We start from the raw sequence: 19,201 nt of genomic DNA, 5'->3' as shown, positions 1-19,201 counted from the left end.
CACTAGTGCCAGCTTGACCTTCATCATTGAGCTGTCAGTCCACCGCATTTCTTTTGGTGTGCGTAACAAGCTTGTGAGTGGGAGAAATATTCGGGACCTGAGAACAACGTACTCATAACCTCCGTCGGTAGATGGGCACAACAGACGGCTCTGCCACTTGCCGGGGCCTCACATGGCTAGAGCAGTTCAATTCCTACACGACATTGGCCAGAGGGTATAGCCATCGGTCGGAGGAGAAAATCAGTCTGCTAATGCACCAACCACGGGAGATTTCGGTAGCCCAAGCGTTGTCGCAATGCAACAGGGCCCAAGCAAACTCGTTAGAAACGCGGTGCATCGGAAGGCGAACATCGTGTGGGAACAAAATGGGGAGAAGTGGCAGTAGACTTGGAAATACATATATTAAAATGCTGGTGTTCACATCACTCGTCGTGTCAGTGAATCAGTACACTGTAGCTACATGGGTAAGAGATGCGTCATTTGCATCTCACGTACACGATCATGCTGGAGCATCTGACGTTGCGCAAATCCAATTTTCAGACCCAAGATTTCCGCTGTCCGCTTCAGCGCAGCTACCACGTTTCCAGTATCAGAGACCAATGTAAAGACACCATGTGTCGTCGGAATGGATCTGAATGTAACCCGGCCCTCCTCTTTCTTCTTTGCGAGTGCTGGGAGAATGATAAGGACTGAGGACGCACCTCGCAGAAAGGAGCGAGAGGGAAGAGATCGTTTGGGTCATTCGGAGCTGACTGGATTGTAGTTTCTTTGAGCAGAAACTGGTCTGAACATGCTGTTTTGGACGAAGGGGCTGGGTTGTGGTCATCAACGCCATCATCTCGCGTTTTAGGTAGTGTGGACCATGGAAGTCGGGTGGCGCGTCGGAACTAAGAGTCCACCGTGAGAACAAGCCATGCGGATGAGCCATCTGTCGAAAAGCCGCTAAAGTGAGCAGCTCATCTTCACACTTGCTGGTTGTAGTCTGGTGGGGAGCGCGGCTTCTGGGGCCGATGGCTGACTTTCAGTTCCGATGATCCGATCCACGGGGACCACTAAAGGAATTCTCGGTTGATAAGCGACAAGCTAAAAATGACGTCTCGTAGATGACTCCGGAGCCAATGCAGTCAGCCTCCTTGCTAAATTCCTGTGTAAGAAGTGCACACATATTCAAGGTGCGCAGACAGCGGCAGGACGTCAGTGCTGCACGTGACATCAACAATTTGCACTGATAGTCCTTCGTGCTCGACCGGAGGCATTTCGTGTATGGCTGTATGATCTGACGTTAACCTTAATTAATCCATTTCCTCTTGTTCACATTGTGACATGTCTTGACGTTGTCTCACATTCTTGAATCGTCTCAAGCAAATGCCGCCGACAAGAAGGATGGATTATCTGCACGACAATAATACCAGGCTTCTGTCGTCGACGCGCCATTACCGGCGTGAACCCTTTGAGATGCGACCTCCTGGGGAACACTTAACAGCACAGAGCACGCCTGTAGACCTAGAGCAGTCGCGCCTCCGCAGTGAAGCCTCTCGGGGCATGACTGCGGCCTCGTCCCCCAGCGATCGCAATCAAGAACTCGAAGCTGCAGTGCGTCGCGTCCAAGGTTCCTTAGCCTCATGTTTTGTCGAACCATACTCCTGGGTGCGATTCAAGCTGACACCTGCTACCTACCGTCAACTCGTGGAATTCTTCTCGGACAACAAGCCTTTTGACACTCTACAGTGAGGTTTCCGGAAGTTTGTCCCTTCAGTGACTTGAAGCTAAACTAGTATTTCAGGAAGTTTTACTCTGTCTTCGAACAAGAGTTTGCGATGGGCCTCGAAACACGTCTCCATGCGGTATTCAGCCAGATGGTCGCAATTGAAATACTTACCCAGCTGCGTGCATCTCAACACCCCTTCATTCATGAGTTTGTCAAGAACATTGAGAGTACCGCTTCCGCCGCAAATACGCTGTCATTCCACGGATACGCCGAGATGGCCACCGAGAAGGATGCAACAGGGGACGCTAAAAAGGAGCTTGAATGCAATAAGGGGCCTGATAGTTCTCTACATCACGAATCCGCCAAATTTCCCGGTATCGTTATCGAGGTCGCGCACTCACAGCGAAAGGAAGATCTTCCCATCCTTGCAGAAGAATATATCGTGGGTAGCAAGGGCAGTATCCGTTGTGTTATTGGCTACAAATTTCCATACCCAAAAGGGAAACAGGCTACAGTATCAGTGTGGCGATCAAAGTTCACTCCCTCAGGAACAGGGAAGGTGAAATTAGCCGTTGAGCAAGTAGTGAAAGAAGAGGTCAGCTGGCAGGGTGTTTCTACGGTTTCAAGCTGACCAAAATTCAGGTTTTTTGCGACAAGAACGGTGTCCCAAATACCGATTTCTCAGGACTCTGCCTCTCCCTCGAGTATCTCGCACCAACTAGGGCGATAGCTGAACAGATCAATGATCTACCTGAGCACCTCACCAAGGTTCAGATCACACCATCACAACTCTGTACATATTTCGAACGGGCTCTGAGGCATCAAAACAGCAGTGAGCAGGGTGTTGATTTTGTCGACGACGAAGTTGAACTGCCACAGCTACAGCATCCTCGATATCCTTCTCCGGAAGAAGTTTCTGGCGCGCGGTTGAGACGATTCGAGGAAGAGGAGAAGAGGGAAGAACTGCGACAGGAACAGGAGGATTCAGAGTACAGGGAGGACTAGTTTCACAATCTCAAGATCTGCACTCGACATCGACAACAGCTTGCTGGAATATTGTGAGGCGGATGGGGAGAAAGAGCAAGAGCTGAAGGCAGAAGCCTGTGCAGCGGATAGGATTCAACTATGCGGGAGACAGTTAGCGTGCGCGTGGCGAGTAGGCGAGGCCAAGGGTAATGTCAGAACCGTGGAGATTCATCAGACATGACGCTGAGAGTGCAAATAACGAAGTATTCTGGTAGACGGCGAGGAGAGGAGGAGGAAGCATCGTCCAAAGGGAAGGATGGTAGTATCAATCTACGCTTCTCTCATATTCGGACAGTACCTTTTTTCGAGACTGATGAGTAAGGCCTGTAAGTCTCGTCCTCCCCGTGGTGTTGGTCGAAAGCATTCCTCGCCGCTTTATACAATAACATAGTATTGGTCAAGAATAACGGTCCGTTGAAGGCTGGAGAACTATTGGTAACGTGAGCACATGGTGTCGTCGATTATACCTTTGGACACACGGGGTTACACCAGGCCATTGACTGACACTAGACCTCAACCGTCAATCTTCCCGTCCTTGTTCTCTCTGTGGACAGAGAGATTTAATTCCAGTGGACTCATTGTGATCTGATCTGACCACCCCTCTACTGGCTTGTGCCGACGTCTGGGTGATGGCGGCTCATGTCAACTATCGTGTCCTATAAGGAGGCCACCAGCAGGAGAGAGGGTTTGAGAGAATCAAGCGGTGGTATGATTAGCTTGCAGGGAGGTACCGCAAATGCAGGCTCTGGAGAGAGGAAACAAGGATATTCTGTGGTTTGCCTCAATGATCGTTCCTAGCGCCGGAGATAGGTTGAAGCACAGTGTCGATAGATGTGTGAGACAGCAGCGAATACCATCGAGAGGCTTCCACAGCTTTGCGTGGTTGAGTCTCGCAAGCACCTACCTTAACGACAACGTGCGAGGGTGATAGAGGTCTGAAGCTATGATTGGGCGGACCTGAGGGGAGCTAGGAGAACCTCCTCAGCCCCGCAAGGCCTAACTAATTAAACAAGCCTGCGCCCCGAACCTTAGCCGGAGTTCTCAGTCCCAGTCTGGAGCTTGTAATTACAAGTTTGTGAGCATCCCAGAACATCCTACAGAAACCCATCAAGCGAGTTCGACCAAGCGGCATATGATCTGTCCCAAGCATAGAAACAGAAAACCGGCCGAGCCGAAGCATCCGCCAGAATCAAGCGGTGGAGGAGGGACTGCAGAAGGATACTCGACGACTGGGACACAGGGTATCCGGGTTGGAACCTAATTGAGCGCAAATTGGTTAAAGGGACACCGAGGCTTCGGGAGTGGGGGCCAGACTGTCACGTGCTGGACTTGGCTTTGTTTCCGTTTGCTTGAGAGCTGCCCGCGCACCTCTTTCAATCTCATTCAATTTTCACTCATATCATTTTCACCCTTACCACCTAGATCCTACTGTTCGCCGTGTTCCTAGAATTATGACCAGTGTAGAAGCGGCTAATTCAACCCTTCATATTATACCTTGCTGCAGGTATCCCTGCACGCCTTGGACGCGTCGAGACTCCTAACCCTGCCGAACTTTTATTCAGCGCTCCCTAAGTTGCTCACACTACTGTCAAGGAACTCCTCCGCCCTGTTGCCCTCGGCTCGTAACGACGGCGATAATCTCCGTCTCGAATAGTGCACAGCCATGGCAGAAACGAAGCCGCCTCTTCCCTCAGCAATACAAGACGCTATGAGGATAGCGGACATGCAGAGACTGGGAGGGGAATATATTGGAGCGGGAGGTACTGGCGCTGTCTTCTTGATCAACGGCGCTGCAGTGAAAGTTGCTTACAATGAAGATTACTGTGTGAAAATCCAACATGAAAAGAATGTCTTCGAGCGTCTCGGCAATTGTGACAGAGTGATTGAGTGCTTCGATCTTCAAGCCCCGGGCATCCGAATGACTTACATGGCAAACGCTGATCTTCGTCAATTCCTCGCGCGAAACCGAACCCTTGACTTCCCACCTCCCACACTACAGCTTTCCTGGTTTTGTCAGATGGCTCGCGCTCTTGCCGCGGTCCACGAGCGCCGCGTCCTTGTCGCTGATATCAGCGCTCGAAACTTCCTTGTTGACAAAGACCTGTCGATCAAATTATCCGACTTTTCGGAGTCATCCATTCTCGATATCGACTGCGACATCCAGACCTGTGACGATAAAGGCTACACTATACATACAGAAATTGGCCAACTAGGTGCTGTCTTCTACGAGGTCATTACAGGAGACAAGTGCAGCTTTGATCTTTATAAACACCAACTTCATGGTGCCTCGATCGCCGAATTCCCACTAAGAGAAGACCTTCCGAGCACCCAGGGGCTCTGGCTAGGACATATTATCGAGAAGTGTTGGAACAAGCAGTACGCGACCTGCCATGAGCTCTCTACCGCACTCGAGTCAGAGGAACTAGTGAGAGAAGAGAAGGACCGGTGGGACAAGGCTCACATCAAAGAGCTGGTGTGGCCGGTACGGACGTGCTCACTATCCGCCAAACTCAGAGCAGCTACTGAAGCGCTGCCACAGAGTCGATTGTTACAGATCCTGCCTGTCACATCTGCCATCGCTCTTGGGTCGTCGGCCGTGCTATCTCTCCTCCTGTTGTCTTTCCTCCGCCGGAAAAGCTGAGACGGTGACAGTAAGGGACGTCCCACCGATGCCGTTTTACTCCGGTGTGATGCTGTGCTTTCCCCCACTCCTCCCAGCTCGCAGATTTTGCTATTCCAAGCCGATGCGCCGGCATTTGGGCATAGTACCATTAGATACCAGCGGCGTATGCTGTCGATCCAATACTACGCCTCGCTGTCCTTTGGTGGCATCATTGTTGATGGCCAGTTTGGGACTGCACCATCTCCACATTGTCAAGCCGCGGTCAGGCTCTTGGGCAGGAGATAATGTGCTTGACACGAAGGGACACTCAATCTGATCAAGGACAAGTCTCTCATGTATGGCGGATTGACGACACACCCCTTTGGGTTTTGCTGGCAGCGATAGCAGAGAGCATGACCTTCACCAGCAGTGGTGTAATATTCGGCCGTCAATCATGGCAGCTAGGGAGGAGACGAATATATTCCACGACAAGACTAGCCTTCCAAGAAATGCAGCAGCAGCCCTGAGCCTTGCACGGAGTATGCATGTGCAGGCGTAGATTGCACGGCACGAGAGAAATGATGCCCAACTCCTCGGGATCGGTTCTACAACACCTATTCCAAAATCCAGTCTACCTTTTGATCAGGAAGCTCAGAACCTCACATTATCGGAACCCTTTCTATTGCTAATTCCGCACTTTTCATTTTGCGGAAGACAGGTACGCTATCAGCGGACAGTGATCCCAAAAAAGTTTGTCGGTGTCTTCCGGGGCGAACCACATGTCTTTTCTGTGGCCTTCCTGAGCTTGCCGGCTATACATGTTAGGCAAACACACCGTCGGGTTCTCTTGCTGATGAGCGCGAAGTCATTGTGCAGGAGACGAGACTTTTCTCATGCTCCGTTCTGCTTTGTTACCCCACAAAATCAAAGGCCTACACTCCTCAACGCTGCTCCAATATGTTTCAGTAATATTGGGAAGGTATGTCTAGGTTTGACGATATTTTACAATCCGCAGTTGCCACCAAGCTACTTCAACAATCAACTGAAACCCTGTCAAATATTATGGACAGAGCTCTTCATAACCAAGCCTATCTGGGGGTGCTCAAATATTTCCTTTCTTTGTCAATGGCTGAAGGTCTCAAGAAACTTGCACCTCAGGTTCTTGATAAAACATGTTATCATCTCGAGCCCTTCCCCAATCTCGTCGCACTCATTCAGTCTACATTGGTTGCTTCGGCATATGGCAAGCGTGGCCATCCTCGTTGGAACAACGGCATTGAGGTCAAGCCAGGCATGGCACTTCTCATGACTTTCAATGATCGGAATGAGCACTCGTGCCCTAACAGCCTCCCCCCCGACCCGCAGAGATATGACATGGAAGAAGAGACCGGGGCTTAAGTCACGGCCTTGTATGCTGTCACCGTGTAGCCCTCGGGTTCCGAAGTGGTCGAGACAGACTTTCAACATGTCCTGAATTTCGTCAGTCACTACTGAGTGTTAATGGGATATTTCTTCGTACGCTGATCGCAGTAGGATCTGCTATCAATATTCTACCGAATGCGGCATACCAACCTTGCGCAGACTGGCGTTAATGTTCTCACCAAACCTCTATTTACCATACTTGGGTACTCTTTCCCGGATCACATGCCAAGGCTTCAAGGATGCTTCAAGCATCTGTGTAGCCTTGTCAAACTGTCAGAATTTGCTTTCATATCAAAGAGAATGAATACTCGAGGCCCGTTCAAACCCTTTATCAGGCAGATACAATCGTCTTCTCCATTTATATGCTCGTGTCTCTGTGTTCTTTTCAACGAGAAAGAGAAACTGCAAACCGGCTGTGTCCGCTGAATCAAGGGCTCTCTATTCCTCCTAAGTGATCCAGTCATTCGGATAAGGTCACACTCTCGGCTGAAGGAATGATAATCTCTACGGTAGGTCGCTACTAATGAGTCCCGAACATATACCTTCGAGCTCCATCCCCGAGATGGACAATCTTTTGGGTTCCAGGCCTTGTGTCCAGTCCGCGGAGGGTCTGTACTTGGCTTATTTTATTGACCTACTGACGAATTTGCGCCTATAATTTCATCTATCAGCATATTCACTTCCACGACCTGCAATCGAAAATGTCCTGCATGTTTCCTCTAATAGGAGCATTTTCGTCCCGCGCCTTGGGAGCCTGGAGCGACCATGGTGTTTCAACAAGGCACGCATCGAGACTGATGCGATTCTCTAGTGGTATGTGGCCAGCGCGACATGCCTGTGCGCCATTCTCATATACCCCGACAACAGCGGGGTGTCCCTGGCGGGATTTCGTTGCGACAAACGTTTCTGACAATATGGGGGCTCAACGGGGCGCTATCTACGACATTGATATTTGATGACAAGCTTTACGTGTTTGTTCGAAACTCGCTCCAAGATCACGAGGTTAAGGACAAAGGCGATTAGAACCGATTTCCCATCACTGGGATGATTGTGTTATGGCGAGGCTCCAACAGCTATTACCTTCAAGTGCTTCGTCATGAGCTACACTATGCAGCGATCGTCACGCATCAACCCCAACTCTCTTCTTTGTGGTATCTATGATACTTCCAGGCTGTCTCCCGACGTCCTGATAGTTTTTCAATGCGTGAATGTCATCCGCGAAGGGTACATGCATGCTGAGATTCATTTCGCGAGTTCCCAATGCCTGATCCTCGCACCTCCTTGATACTACTCGGAGTTCCGTTGTCTACGCCCTCGCGCTAGTACAGGGCGATCTCTTCCATCGCTGCGGATGCGCAGATAATGCCACGACCGGCTCGTTTGCGACTTCCTGGCTGCAGAGGCCTGGATTCGGCATCACGAATCCGATAAGTCGCCTTGGACTCGTTCTTCGTGCTTGGAGAAAAGATGCTGCCAGAATGACAGATAAGCCTATCCTCTGAGCATCACTTTCGTTAGACTTCATGTCACAGGAACGCCAAGTGTCCGCCTCGATGTGGTGGTGGTGGAGTCAAAGAGCAAGAGGCTTGGCGGTGATGGACTGTCGGGTGGGGCGGGATTCTGGACAAGACGAATGTGATTGGCTCCGGTCTGAACGTCTTCACTTAACGTCAACCACAATCTGCCGCGAGCCTCTGCTCCTTCGGTGCAAACGATGCGTTCGTAGTTGATTTCCCGAGCTGAAATGACTCTACGGTTCCAATAGGGAATTTGTGCGGTCGACGTTTTCTCATTGAGAAGGGACAAGTAAACGACATGATTGGCAGCCTTTGAACGCTTTCGATACGCCGCTCGCAGTCAATACCTCGTCAGTTGGACGCGGTCTTGCAATTCCTTCCGCGCAAAACTCTATGGAGACCAGGCAGGTACTTGATTCTTCTGCTATGCACCTTCGAGTGTTCCCATTTATGGTTCCGCCCTGAGGATAACCCGGGCGGTGATCCTGACTCCTGCACGGGTGGCGACAAGCTCGAGCGCGACTTCTTGACACATCACCCTCGACTCGGATGCTCTTCTGCCTCAAAATAGTTGAAACGTATCCCAGTACATGCTCCGTTGTCGATCGAGACAGGGAAGAAGGCGGTTGTTAACAGATTCTCCATGTTGAACTTTTCACCATGGTTAATCTGAAGCGTCTTGTTGCGAGATTGCGATGCAGCACAACAGGGCCGCCGAGTTCGAACACATATTCCAAAGCTGAGCAGCAAATCCACACATGAGGGGCCGGCCCGGAGCGAATCAGCCCGCCCTCTGAGCTATCTACCTGTTTGACCTCCTCTGGCGCCGCCGAGAGCTGCAGTCTCGAATTATTCAGGGTCGTTTCTCGTCCTATATCTTGGCGGCAGATGGCTTCGACCTGCGTTTCCTTTTTCCTGTGGTCGAGGGACCTTTTTCGACCAGATAGGATTGTCCATGACACACGGAATCCTCGGCGGGAAAGACTCTTACACCGATGCACGGTGTTCTGGACTCTGCCTTGTCTCCCTAAATCCTCACCACCAGAAGTTTCCTCGTTCACATTGTCATACCAAGGGTGCTTGCAATCCGTCAAGTTCCGGTTGATATCCTGTTCCCGAAACAAATGGTTTTCCATTTGCTGGCCTCCTGCTCCGTTCAGGGCGTTGAGTGTCATGCTGTTGGTGAAGGAGACTAGCCATGAGGTAACCTAAAGAGCCTAGCAGTTCGAAGTCCGCTTCCGGTGCTTTTCCCTTCCAAGGCCAGTGTGCACTCCCCGCAATAGCAAGACCATTTGGGTATTTTGGAAGAGGTTGGAAACTCGCCGTGTCGGGAAACGAGCTTTCTCTCGTACCCAACGGCCTACAGTTACTAGACTAGCAAGACCAGGAATGGGATAAGGAGGGAGGAGGTCGCCGTGATAGAGAATAAAGGGTTGTTGGCAGGCTAAGGAATAGGCGGACACTTTGCCAGCAAGATTCCGAGAAGTTGAGAGGGCGGGCTCTCTGGCCAATGTCGTTTGCTCTCATGAAGTCAATTGTACATTCCGTCACATGGCTCCGTCTTTGTTGTTGAGGTTGAGATCACAGATCGTGGTCCAGGGACAACGGTACCAGTATCAAAGGCAATGTCCCTCGCCGCCCTATGCTTTGCAAGAAACCCGAGAACTGACTGTCTAAAGCAGCGATCACATAGTCGTGCTTTGTAACTGCGGACTGCTCTTGCTCTGTTTGCTCCTCTCCTCACCACACGCCGACTGATCATGTTCATGATGTGTCCTTCATGCAGGCATTGTGGTTGGTCTTCCTTGTGGCTGTCTTCAGGATGCTCAGTGCCCGCAAAGCCCTTCTCTGACAACGGCTCGTCGCCCATCTCTGCTTGATTGCACGCCGGCCGTCCCTCCGAGCCGATCGATCCCCTTCCCTTTGTAAGAAGAGAGAAAATGGACCAGCCGTTGGGTTGTGCAAGAGCAGACGCAGTGAACAAGAACAAAGTGCGCCGGTACAAGTGTCAGGAACAAGTGCCTGAGGCACTGTATCATCCTCTTTCACGTCGCCACGATCAATCCCCTGAAGCAGCTGCTCACATGGCATCTCCGCGGATCCGCCACGAGCAGACTGACTTTGGTGGAGCGATTGTGATAACGGCCTGGGTAAGGATAGTAGATTGTGCTGTGATGGGCAACAAATCGTTGCACGATACTCACCAGGACCCAGGGGTTTCTGAACGAGACAATCGGTATATTGTCTCGCAGTTGTCAAGAGAAAGGTCTCCTTCATAAGTCCAAATACCTTGGTCCTCAATACAAGCAGACCTTGGCTGGTGAGACGGTGGCCTGTGGAAGTGTCTGTTCCGTGCTGCCAGCCATGTTGACTACAGGTAGTCGACAGCTGCCTAATCAAGGACCCCAAGGACCCCAGGACATTCAGACATGATATCTCTCCGATCTCGATATCCCCAGAGTGATTGGCTCCTAAACTTCTAGCTCTGCGGTCGATTTCTTGTCCATACTCTCTTGCAGTCCACGATTCTTCGCCGATCGTATCAGCCAGCGTCAAAGTTGAGGTCTGGAAATCCCTAGTGCCGCTAACAGATGTGGAAGCAGACTCTGGACATGTATGTAGCTCATCCACTTGTCTGACCTTCTCCCAGTGGCAGAAGCGGCAATTCTCCAGCCTCAAAGCCGTTTGCCTTGGCGAGTACATGAATGAAATCGAGACCGAAGGGGTAAGCTGCCCTCGCTTTTCGTCGTTCGTGTTGACTGACAAGACTTCAGGTATTGATGCCTTAGAACTTCCCCTCATCCGTTGTACCTCACGTTCGTCATGCGTACATCGTCTCAATTTGCTCCTCGGCGTTGCACTGGATTCCTTTTGCTTGAAAAGATCTCGAGCGGACTCGGACGGATCTTCGTTTTACAAACATGCAACTTACATCAGAGAGCCACCTCCGCAGTGGGGAAGGACCCGGTACCATGCCCTGGTCGTTGGCCGGCCGGCATATGCACAAATGAGTCGAAACTGGTTTCGCACTCCATCAATGCTCATGAGGAGGAGCTCTCTGCATCTTGAATACTTCTGTGGCTCGAACGGGATCTATACCCATCGCTCGGAGCGTTCACTCACGTCGATCTGACACTTCGACTGTATGTGCTCTGTTGGGAGATTGCTTCATGCGTTCTTTCCCACTGTTCTGCCTCACAGTGATGTTCTGTATGAGGCCAATGCTCTCAAGCATACGATCCAATGGTCTTACCAGAACCTGCGTCGACTTCGGATCTAGCATTGATCCGACATTGGCCTTTATAGAGACTACTGTCCCTCAAAGGCTCGACGATGCCGAAGCAAGAAGCCCGGCTGAAACTGCCGGCCACCGACATCCGAAGGAAAAGGTGACAGTTGGCGGCTGCATTGGAGAAACTGTCCTGCTCCTCTCGCCCGTTTTGGCTGGTGATGGATGTGTCGAACAGGGTTAGCGGCACCTCGACAGATTCCGTGGCTAGTGAGCAGTTCCGCAGATGGGAATAGAAAGTGTGTGATTTACAAGGCTGGTTCCGAGGCTTGTCCTCCCCGTGACCGTGGACTGTTAATCGTGTCCAGCCAGGTGCGACTTTGCAGATGTATTGCCACTTGACCCAGCTCCCGATGTGGACACGAGCAGACAAAAATTTGCAGGACTGAGAGCAAGTCACTGTGCCGTTACAAGAAACTGGACATGGATTGAAACAAGTGGGGAGCCATTGACGATCCAAGATCCTGCTTAGAGAGACGTTGTCCTCTCCTGTCAGCGACGAACTGTCGAACACTTTGGCATTCTCCGCAGAGAAGCGCTCCGATGTTGCTGCCATATGAGCAGTTGACCGGAATATGCTCTGCACTCAGTACCAATCGGAGCCTCGTCATCGAATTGGAAGGACTCGCAAGAGCTTTTCGTGATAGAACAGTCGGGGAGCTTCACTTCAGTGGCTGCTATGTTAAGAGTACTGGAAGAGAAGTTACAACTTTCCTGCATTATCGGGACTCATCGTCCTCGCGTCATTGACATGTCGCAACATGTCAACTGTGATCAGCCAGGCTGTCTGAGCTATTGATGACATTGGAGCTCGAGGACTTGTGATCGTGATGGCGTCCCGGACGGAACAGGATGGGTGACAAGATGGACACATACAGGTGGCTACATCTCCAGCCAACCCAGAGTCTGTCCCTAGCACGAAGTGCTGCACAGGTCCTTGTGATTGGCACACGGGAGAAACCTGACATTTCCATCGGCACGCGAGCGGTGCGCGCAAGGCCTGTTTCATCAAAGCGTGGATTCTGCCTCCGGGTTTGGCAGGGGTGAGTTTGTGGTACAGTTTGTCAAATGCTGAATCCCTCTGCGTGGATCAGTGAGGACTGGGATGGATGAAGCAGCTATGATTGTCGACATTCTCATATCGGACGCATGGAAATCGGTGAGAGACAGGTATGAACCTCCAGTTGGCCCTGGAACCTCTGGTCTGTGTGTATATCCCAGGAACGCGCACCACCTTCACATCGGACGCTCACGATTGCCGGTCTCAGGAGTGATACTCACGGTCAAAGAAAACGTCATGTACGGAGTGCTCCAAAGTTACACGTTCTGGCGACCCACAAGATGGACTCGGTACCGATCTCGACTCTCCTGCTCTTGCAAGAACGTATTGGAGCCGCTCTTATCACTCAAACAACATACCTCTTCCCGGCCAAAAACAACGCCCGGAACTCGAATTTTTGGACAGATTCGTTACCTTGGCTGAGGGAATACGACTCGTCCGGCCCTTGTGCTGGTATCTGCCAAATGCATCGCTCGAGGACTTATTTGAGGGTCTATCATGGTGCCTAGCTTCACAAGAAGAAAGGAGGACCTCCCTAGAGCAAGATGACTCCAGCACATCCCAGGTTACCGCAGCGCCAGAGCAGCCAGCAACCAGCTTGACACCTAGTCCGGTCGAAGCGGCTAGTGTTCTGTGCCATATGGTCCCCGGCGGAATAGTCCTTGTTAACAGTATGGTTTTTCTGATATCGCATTGAGTCTCTCGTGACGCTCACTAAAGATGCTATGTGATAGGGCTCACCTGTGTGCACTTCCTGGTGGTCTATGCGGGGCGTACCCCGTCAACAGGCTTTTGCGGACAAGAACCCTACATGCTGACTCCGGACAAAGCGGACAAACTCGAATCTGCTCGTGTGTGTTCGAGGAGTGAGATGAAGAGCTTGCACGGTCCAACTTGGGGGCTGACAGTCCAGCACCCCCGAAGACCCACCTACTTCCACTATGCGGCGCGACGAGCATGGCTGAAACACCGCTGACAGAAGAGCTCACCGTGATCTGTGCATCTGCGACTGACTAGGTTCCGAAGAAAGGCAACAAAATGTTGACACCATTGCGGTCGAGGCGCGATCAAGTCAATGGCAACGGGAGGTCTTCAGCGATTGTTCCAAAGAGATGTGCAAATCCTTAATCGTACAATGCCATTACACCTGCACTACACGTCTCATTACACGCAAAGTCGGCATCACGAGGCTGATGACCTGAGCCATCGAGACTTCGCAGCCCCCTGGCTCTATTCTCCGTCCATTTCCCTCAAACGACGATGCGAAGTACATTCGAGAGGGATACCGGTGTTCCCACGATCATTTCCAGCCTCTGCAACCCTGTTTCTCCCCTTTCGCTGAATAGCGTGCGGCTCAAACAAGATCTCTGACCGAGAGTCTTCGGAAGAGGTGTACATGCTGCATGGTGCCTTACAGCACGCGCGAAAACTGATCCGATTGTTTCAAGATCAGAGTGGTATGGGAATGGAGACAATCGGATTTCGAGAGCATATGAAGAACGACAGGTAGACAGAGCTTGCGTGGAGGAAACCCCGATGATGTCTCAACAGCAGTATCGACTTTAGTTGTCTGGTACTGTCATCTAAAGATCAAGTCGCGATCGAGACGCTCGATGTCGTCGTGGCTGACGCCATGGCTGCATCACTCGTTTCCCAGGAGGTCAAGCACCAGAGCAGCGACGAGGACCTGGAGAATTTAACCAACGAACAAGAAAACCTTGTAATTCCAGGCCAGATCACAAACATTTGGCCAACCAGACAGACGCTCACATTTTACTCCATCTCCGGACATCCACCGAGAGCAGTTGATCTACTCGGTTCACATTCGGCTGGACTTCCCTCGGGGAAACTCCATCAATAAACTCCAACTTGACATGGACAAGGCGGGGTAATTCAACTACGGCCCATCTGTATCTCTCTCTGCCTCCCTCTCTCTCTCTCTATCAACATTAAAAATGGATGCGAGATTGATCCCCATAGTGGTAGGTGTCGGCGATGCCTTGAATCGATCCAGAAAGCCGGAAGAAGCGGTGGAGCCCCTGCAATTGATGGTTCAGGCCATTGAGACGGCATTTCAAGATACAAACCTCTCACCCTCTGCAGCAGCACAGCTCCGAGAGAGTGTCGAGAGTATCGATGTCGTCCGCAGCTGGACGTGGCCCTATCCCGACCTCCCGGACCTTCTCTGTCATCATCTGGGCATCACGCCAAAGCATAAGCACTACCACCCTTTCAACTCAGGCAGTACACCAGGCCTGTTCTTCGATGAGGCATCTCGCAGGATATCTCTCGGAGATGCAAAAGTCGCCATACTGACGGGCGGTGAAGCTCTCGCGTCTCGTGAGTAAGCCATGCCCGATGTCTCAGCGCTCATTCAGGGTGACTGTGAGCAGTGAGGGCGTGTTTAACCGCCAAAATCATGCCACCCCCGGGCTGGACCACCATTGAGAAGACCGTTCGTGCTGTCGAAGACCCGACCACACGAGAGCTGCAGAAAAGTTGGTTCACAGCCGGCTTGCATTCGGACATGGTATTAACAATGCCCCAGACGTTGCCGGGCGCCATCAAATTGGAGCGCCCATCCAAGGGTATCCGCTCTTCGAGAACGGGTTCAGAGCGCATCGCGGCCAGACCATCTTGGACAACATCCGAGAGTCAGCCAATCTATACGGAGAATTTGCCACCGTGGCACGAAAGAATCCAAATGCTTGGTTTTACGGAAACTCCGAAACCGCCGAGTCGATCAAAACAGTGACCAGCAAGAATCGGATGATATGTTTTCCTTGTACGATGGAACCCTTTGTCCACCAAGATCCTACACAAATCCAAGGTCCGAATGCTGACTGGTGCAGACCCTCTGTTGATGAACGCGATGAACGCAGTTAACATCGGAGCCGCCATTCTGTTGACTTCGACCGATTACGCAAGAGAACTAGGAATTCCTGAGGAGAAATGGATCTATGCTTTGGGTGGCGCTGGCACTAGGGACAGCTTGAACTGTAGGTTCCCAAGACCGTGATGGTTTTGTTGGTTCCGGCATTGAATAACATTGCCATGGTAGTCTGGGAACGCCCCAACTTCTACTCAAGCCCCTCGATCTCCGTGTCGTTAGACGCCGCCATTACCGCCTCCGCCGTGAATAAGGAAGATATCGATCTTTACGACTTCTACTCGTCTGTGAACTGCACGGCACCAAGGCGTGGGGAAGAATCCACTAACACAAACTTCAGATGTTTTCCTATCGTCCCGAAGATCGCCTCCAGTCACCTAGACATTCCCATTCCTGACCCGAAGCATCCGGTCACGCTCCTTGGAGGCCTGACGTTTTTCGGCGGCGCGGGTAACAACTATTCAATGCATGTAAGCCTCTCCCGGGACCACTGGATCGAACTCGCTTTTGCAGCAGCTGTAACTCAACTCCTCTTCCGATAGGCCCTAACGGAAATGGTGCGCGCACTCCGCGCCGGCAGAGGCAAAGTCGGGCTCGTCCTCGCCAATGGCGGGATCATGACTTACCAGCATGTCGTTCTTTTGTCGACCCAGCCACGTCGAGACGGATCACCGTATCCTAAAAGTCCACCACTTGCCGAAGTCGTTGTTGATGCGCAGCCTCCAACTGTTGAAGAACTAGCAAATGGCGCTGCGGTTGTGGAGGTATGGTCCCCTCTTATCAGGATCTGTCCACCGTGGAGCTGATATTCCCTGCAGACCTACACGGTTGACTTTGGCCGCGATTCTCTTCCCCTCCGAGGACATATAATCGGTCGATTGACGATCAACAACCGCCGGTTCATCGCCAATCATGCCGACGAGTCGACCTTGAAACAGCTGTGCAGCATGACAACGGAACCGATTGGCAGGAAGGGCTGGGTGAGGAACGATCCTGCCAGCGGGAGAAACCTGTTCAGTTTTGAGAACAGCTCGAGGCTGTAGTTGCGGCTAGAGCGGGCTGTTTCCAAAGTTCTTGTGGGTGTTCAAACGCCGCTTCAACTTGGAAGACAAAGAAATTGATGGACATTGTGCGAACTTTCCATATTGAGCACGATCAATGCCTTTTACGACCCCTCACTCTGTTCCCACCAGGGGTCCTTGAGGACTGTCCATGATGGCCCTTTTCCAGGGATTGAGGCATGTCATCCTCAGTATCAGTCTCTTTGCCTCGGAGTCGAGATTCGGAAAAACGCTCTCGTCCCACTTCTCAAAGCGTACTCCAGGATCGTCCTCCTCCACCACCTCGGACAAGGTTGTCAAAAACTCGCCTCTATACTGGTTATCGACATGGGCGATCAGCTCAGGCGGAGCTGGCCCGAACATTGAGAGCTACTTGTACAGGATCACTTGCGCTGGCTCCACCCAAGGAGCAGACGAGTCTGATGTCACGAATGCCAACCAATCGCCTAATCACTCCATACACCGTTGGCACAGGCAGCACATTCTCCCTTCCTCCCATCTCGCACCTTCAACTACAATCGGTCCTACAGTGCGGCATCAATCTACAGTACATGGGTACATGGTTCTCAACACAGTCCCCCGTACTTCAGACACTGTGCTCCTACTTCGAGCCTCCGTGGGCCGCCGCTAAGATATCCAAACGACCCCCAAAGCGATCCGCAGCAGCACATTCTCCTGTTGGTAAAGACCCGTGAACATCCTGCACTGTTAACTTACTGCACCGGCCTGCACCAAAGTATGGGGTAAGCGCCGTGCACAGTACCCCTAGCAGTGCCACTGAGGAGTTTCTTCTATGATCTGACCAAATGCTTCTACACCGCAACAAAATCACCCTTGATCAGGGAGCTATCGAACCGATACGCGCATCTCGAATTGACCTGCCTTGTCCTAGGCGTGCCGTTTCACCCTTGGCGGTCATGTGTCTTTGTCGAAAACAATGATGATCTCATGAGACACTTGGCGTTCCAAAGGGGCATTGCACCTGAGCAAGCGATTTGCCTAGCAAGAAGTGCTGAGGGTGGTATTCCGTTTCCTGCTGGAACCGCCAATACGATCGGCTGCTTCTGGCAGTCTTGGGGTGTCAAAGTCACGCGCGGGAATCGGCGAGCTAATCAGATTGCGGTTTAAGATGACTTCGACGCGCTTGGTTCCTGCGGACAGGGACTACACAGATGCAACACAACTTCTGTTCAGATGAGTGGTGGAACGCGATGCTGTCAACATGCCTGCACTTGCATACACCTCAGTCACGCAGCAGAGGCATGCTGGGACACTTCGACTCTGTTCCTGTGTAGAAGCAAGACAATTAAACTATGCCTTCCTACCAGCCTTGCTTCGAAATGTTCACCCGTCCTTTCTCCCCATTTATGCTTTACTTAATGGCTAACATAGTCACCATGTTCGATCCTTTCTTGTTTTGCAGCTCTCTCAATCTTGTCTTCGCGATCCCATATCTCCTGGTGTCCCTTGGCTCTTTGCGACATGGCCTCGGAGACAAGAATAGAGTCTACCTGCTCAGCAGCCTCGCCAACTCCACCACCCAGGTACTCTTTGCCATGGGCTTGACTATTGCGGACGCTCTACATTGGAGTTCAGTGGAACTGCATGGCCCTTGCTCGGGCAACGCTGTTCTGTGAGGCGACGTTCGAGGTACCTTCCTGCCTTCCAGGCTCCCAGCAGCCTTCTAATCTGAGGTCTGAGCCAGGTTATCGAGATATACCGTCTCATCGAAGTTGTGTATCTCGCAACCTTGGGTCTCTGGCACAAACTGTTACTGGGAGCAGTCTGGGCTGCTGTTACCGTCGATTTGATGGCGACGCCTTTTTTTTTTCTTGTTGGTCGTCCTATCTCGCCGCATGCAACCCGGGAAACTAACGAGGACAGTGACGACGATGGTGCTACTGGATCGAGGCTATTTGCCTTCTCGCTCGTGGTCAACTACAAGATCAAAATCCACCGGGTGTACATGTCGATTCCGAAGCTGGAAGCGGGTCAACGGAAGCCTCGACGGTGGAACATGCTTTCACAAGCAGATGCCCGCCTCGGACCGTCTTGTCTTTTGAGGCTTGCCGGGCATTTCTCTACGCGATCGCCGCCTTTGTCAATATAGTGCCATTGCTGATCCTTCGAGACAAGCGGCCGTTTTTTTTTACACGGTGAGCCTTTCGTCTCCCGGGAGGGCCGAGCTATCACTGGACGAAAGCGGAGCTGCAGGTCCTGATTGTCAACATGTTGCTGGCCGCCCGGTAATTTCCGCCGCATCCTGTTGTACTGGTGGCCTCGCGGGCGCAGCCGGTCCTTGGCTCTCCGCAGCAACGCTTCGGGCGAAAGGGTTTGATACCTCACCCCGGCCGGGCTCTCGGTGTAACGGCGCGCTGTGTTGATTCTGCGAGTGAGGTCTCCAAGCAGGAATTTGACGGCGGCGGCGGAGGAGGAGGAGGAGGAGGAGGAGGGAAAAAAGGAGGATAGCCACACATCTCCACAAGTCCCTTGATGTCGAAGTATATTATGGCACGTCGAACATTTCGGGAGGGGATTTGGAGGCCTATTTCGGTTTTTACCGGCGGTTGTCCTGGACACTTTGCTGGCTCTGGGGGGAAAGAAACGTCATCTACTTGGAAAGGCT

The 19,201-nt window shown here is 51.8% G+C and overlaps 3 protein-coding genes across 3 annotated transcripts; all 3 read left to right on the top strand.

Moving 5' to 3' along the window:
- Window positions 1–1,383: 1,383 nt before the first annotated feature.
- Window positions 1,384–2,915, top strand: AYO20_09789 (hypothetical protein; the record flags this gene model as incomplete). The annotated part of the gene is made up of 4 exons (XM_022648058.1): window positions 1,384–1,727; window positions 1,784–2,303; window positions 2,351–2,697; window positions 2,753–2,915. 4 exons carry the CDS (start codon window positions 1,384–1,386, stop codon window positions 2,913–2,915), a joined length of 1,374 nt encoding a protein of 457 aa, XP_022495950.1.
- A 1,482-nt stretch (window positions 2,916–4,397) lies between these two features.
- On the top strand, window positions 4,398–5,375 carry AYO20_09788 (hypothetical protein; the record flags this gene model as incomplete). The annotated part of the gene is made up of 1 exon (XM_022648057.1): window positions 4,398–5,375. One exon carries the CDS (start codon window positions 4,398–4,400, stop codon window positions 5,373–5,375), a length of 978 nt encoding a protein of 325 aa, XP_022495949.1.
- A 9,204-nt stretch (window positions 5,376–14,579) lies between these two features.
- AYO20_09787 (hypothetical protein) lies at window positions 14,580–17,703 on the top strand (the record flags this gene model as incomplete). Its single annotated transcript, XM_022648056.1, has 10 exons — window positions 14,580–14,964; window positions 15,018–15,122; window positions 15,173–15,409; window positions 15,477–15,623; window positions 15,686–15,797; window positions 15,855–15,984; window positions 16,057–16,278; window positions 16,333–16,494; window positions 17,106–17,256; window positions 17,345–17,703. 10 exons carry the CDS (start codon window positions 14,580–14,582, stop codon window positions 17,701–17,703), a joined length of 2,010 nt encoding a protein of 669 aa, XP_022495948.1.
- Window positions 17,704–19,201: the final 1,498 nt, after the last annotated feature.

This window comes from Fonsecaea nubica, assembly GCF_001646965.1.
Source record: "Fonsecaea nubica strain CBS 269.64 chromosome Unknown Scaff95, whole genome shotgun sequence".
In the NCBI taxonomy this organism is placed as follows: Eukaryota; Fungi; Ascomycota; class Eurotiomycetes; order Chaetothyriales; family Herpotrichiellaceae; genus Fonsecaea; species Fonsecaea nubica.
Note: the sequence above shows the minus strand (reverse complement) of the source record. Positions and strands in the feature narration are given on the sequence as shown.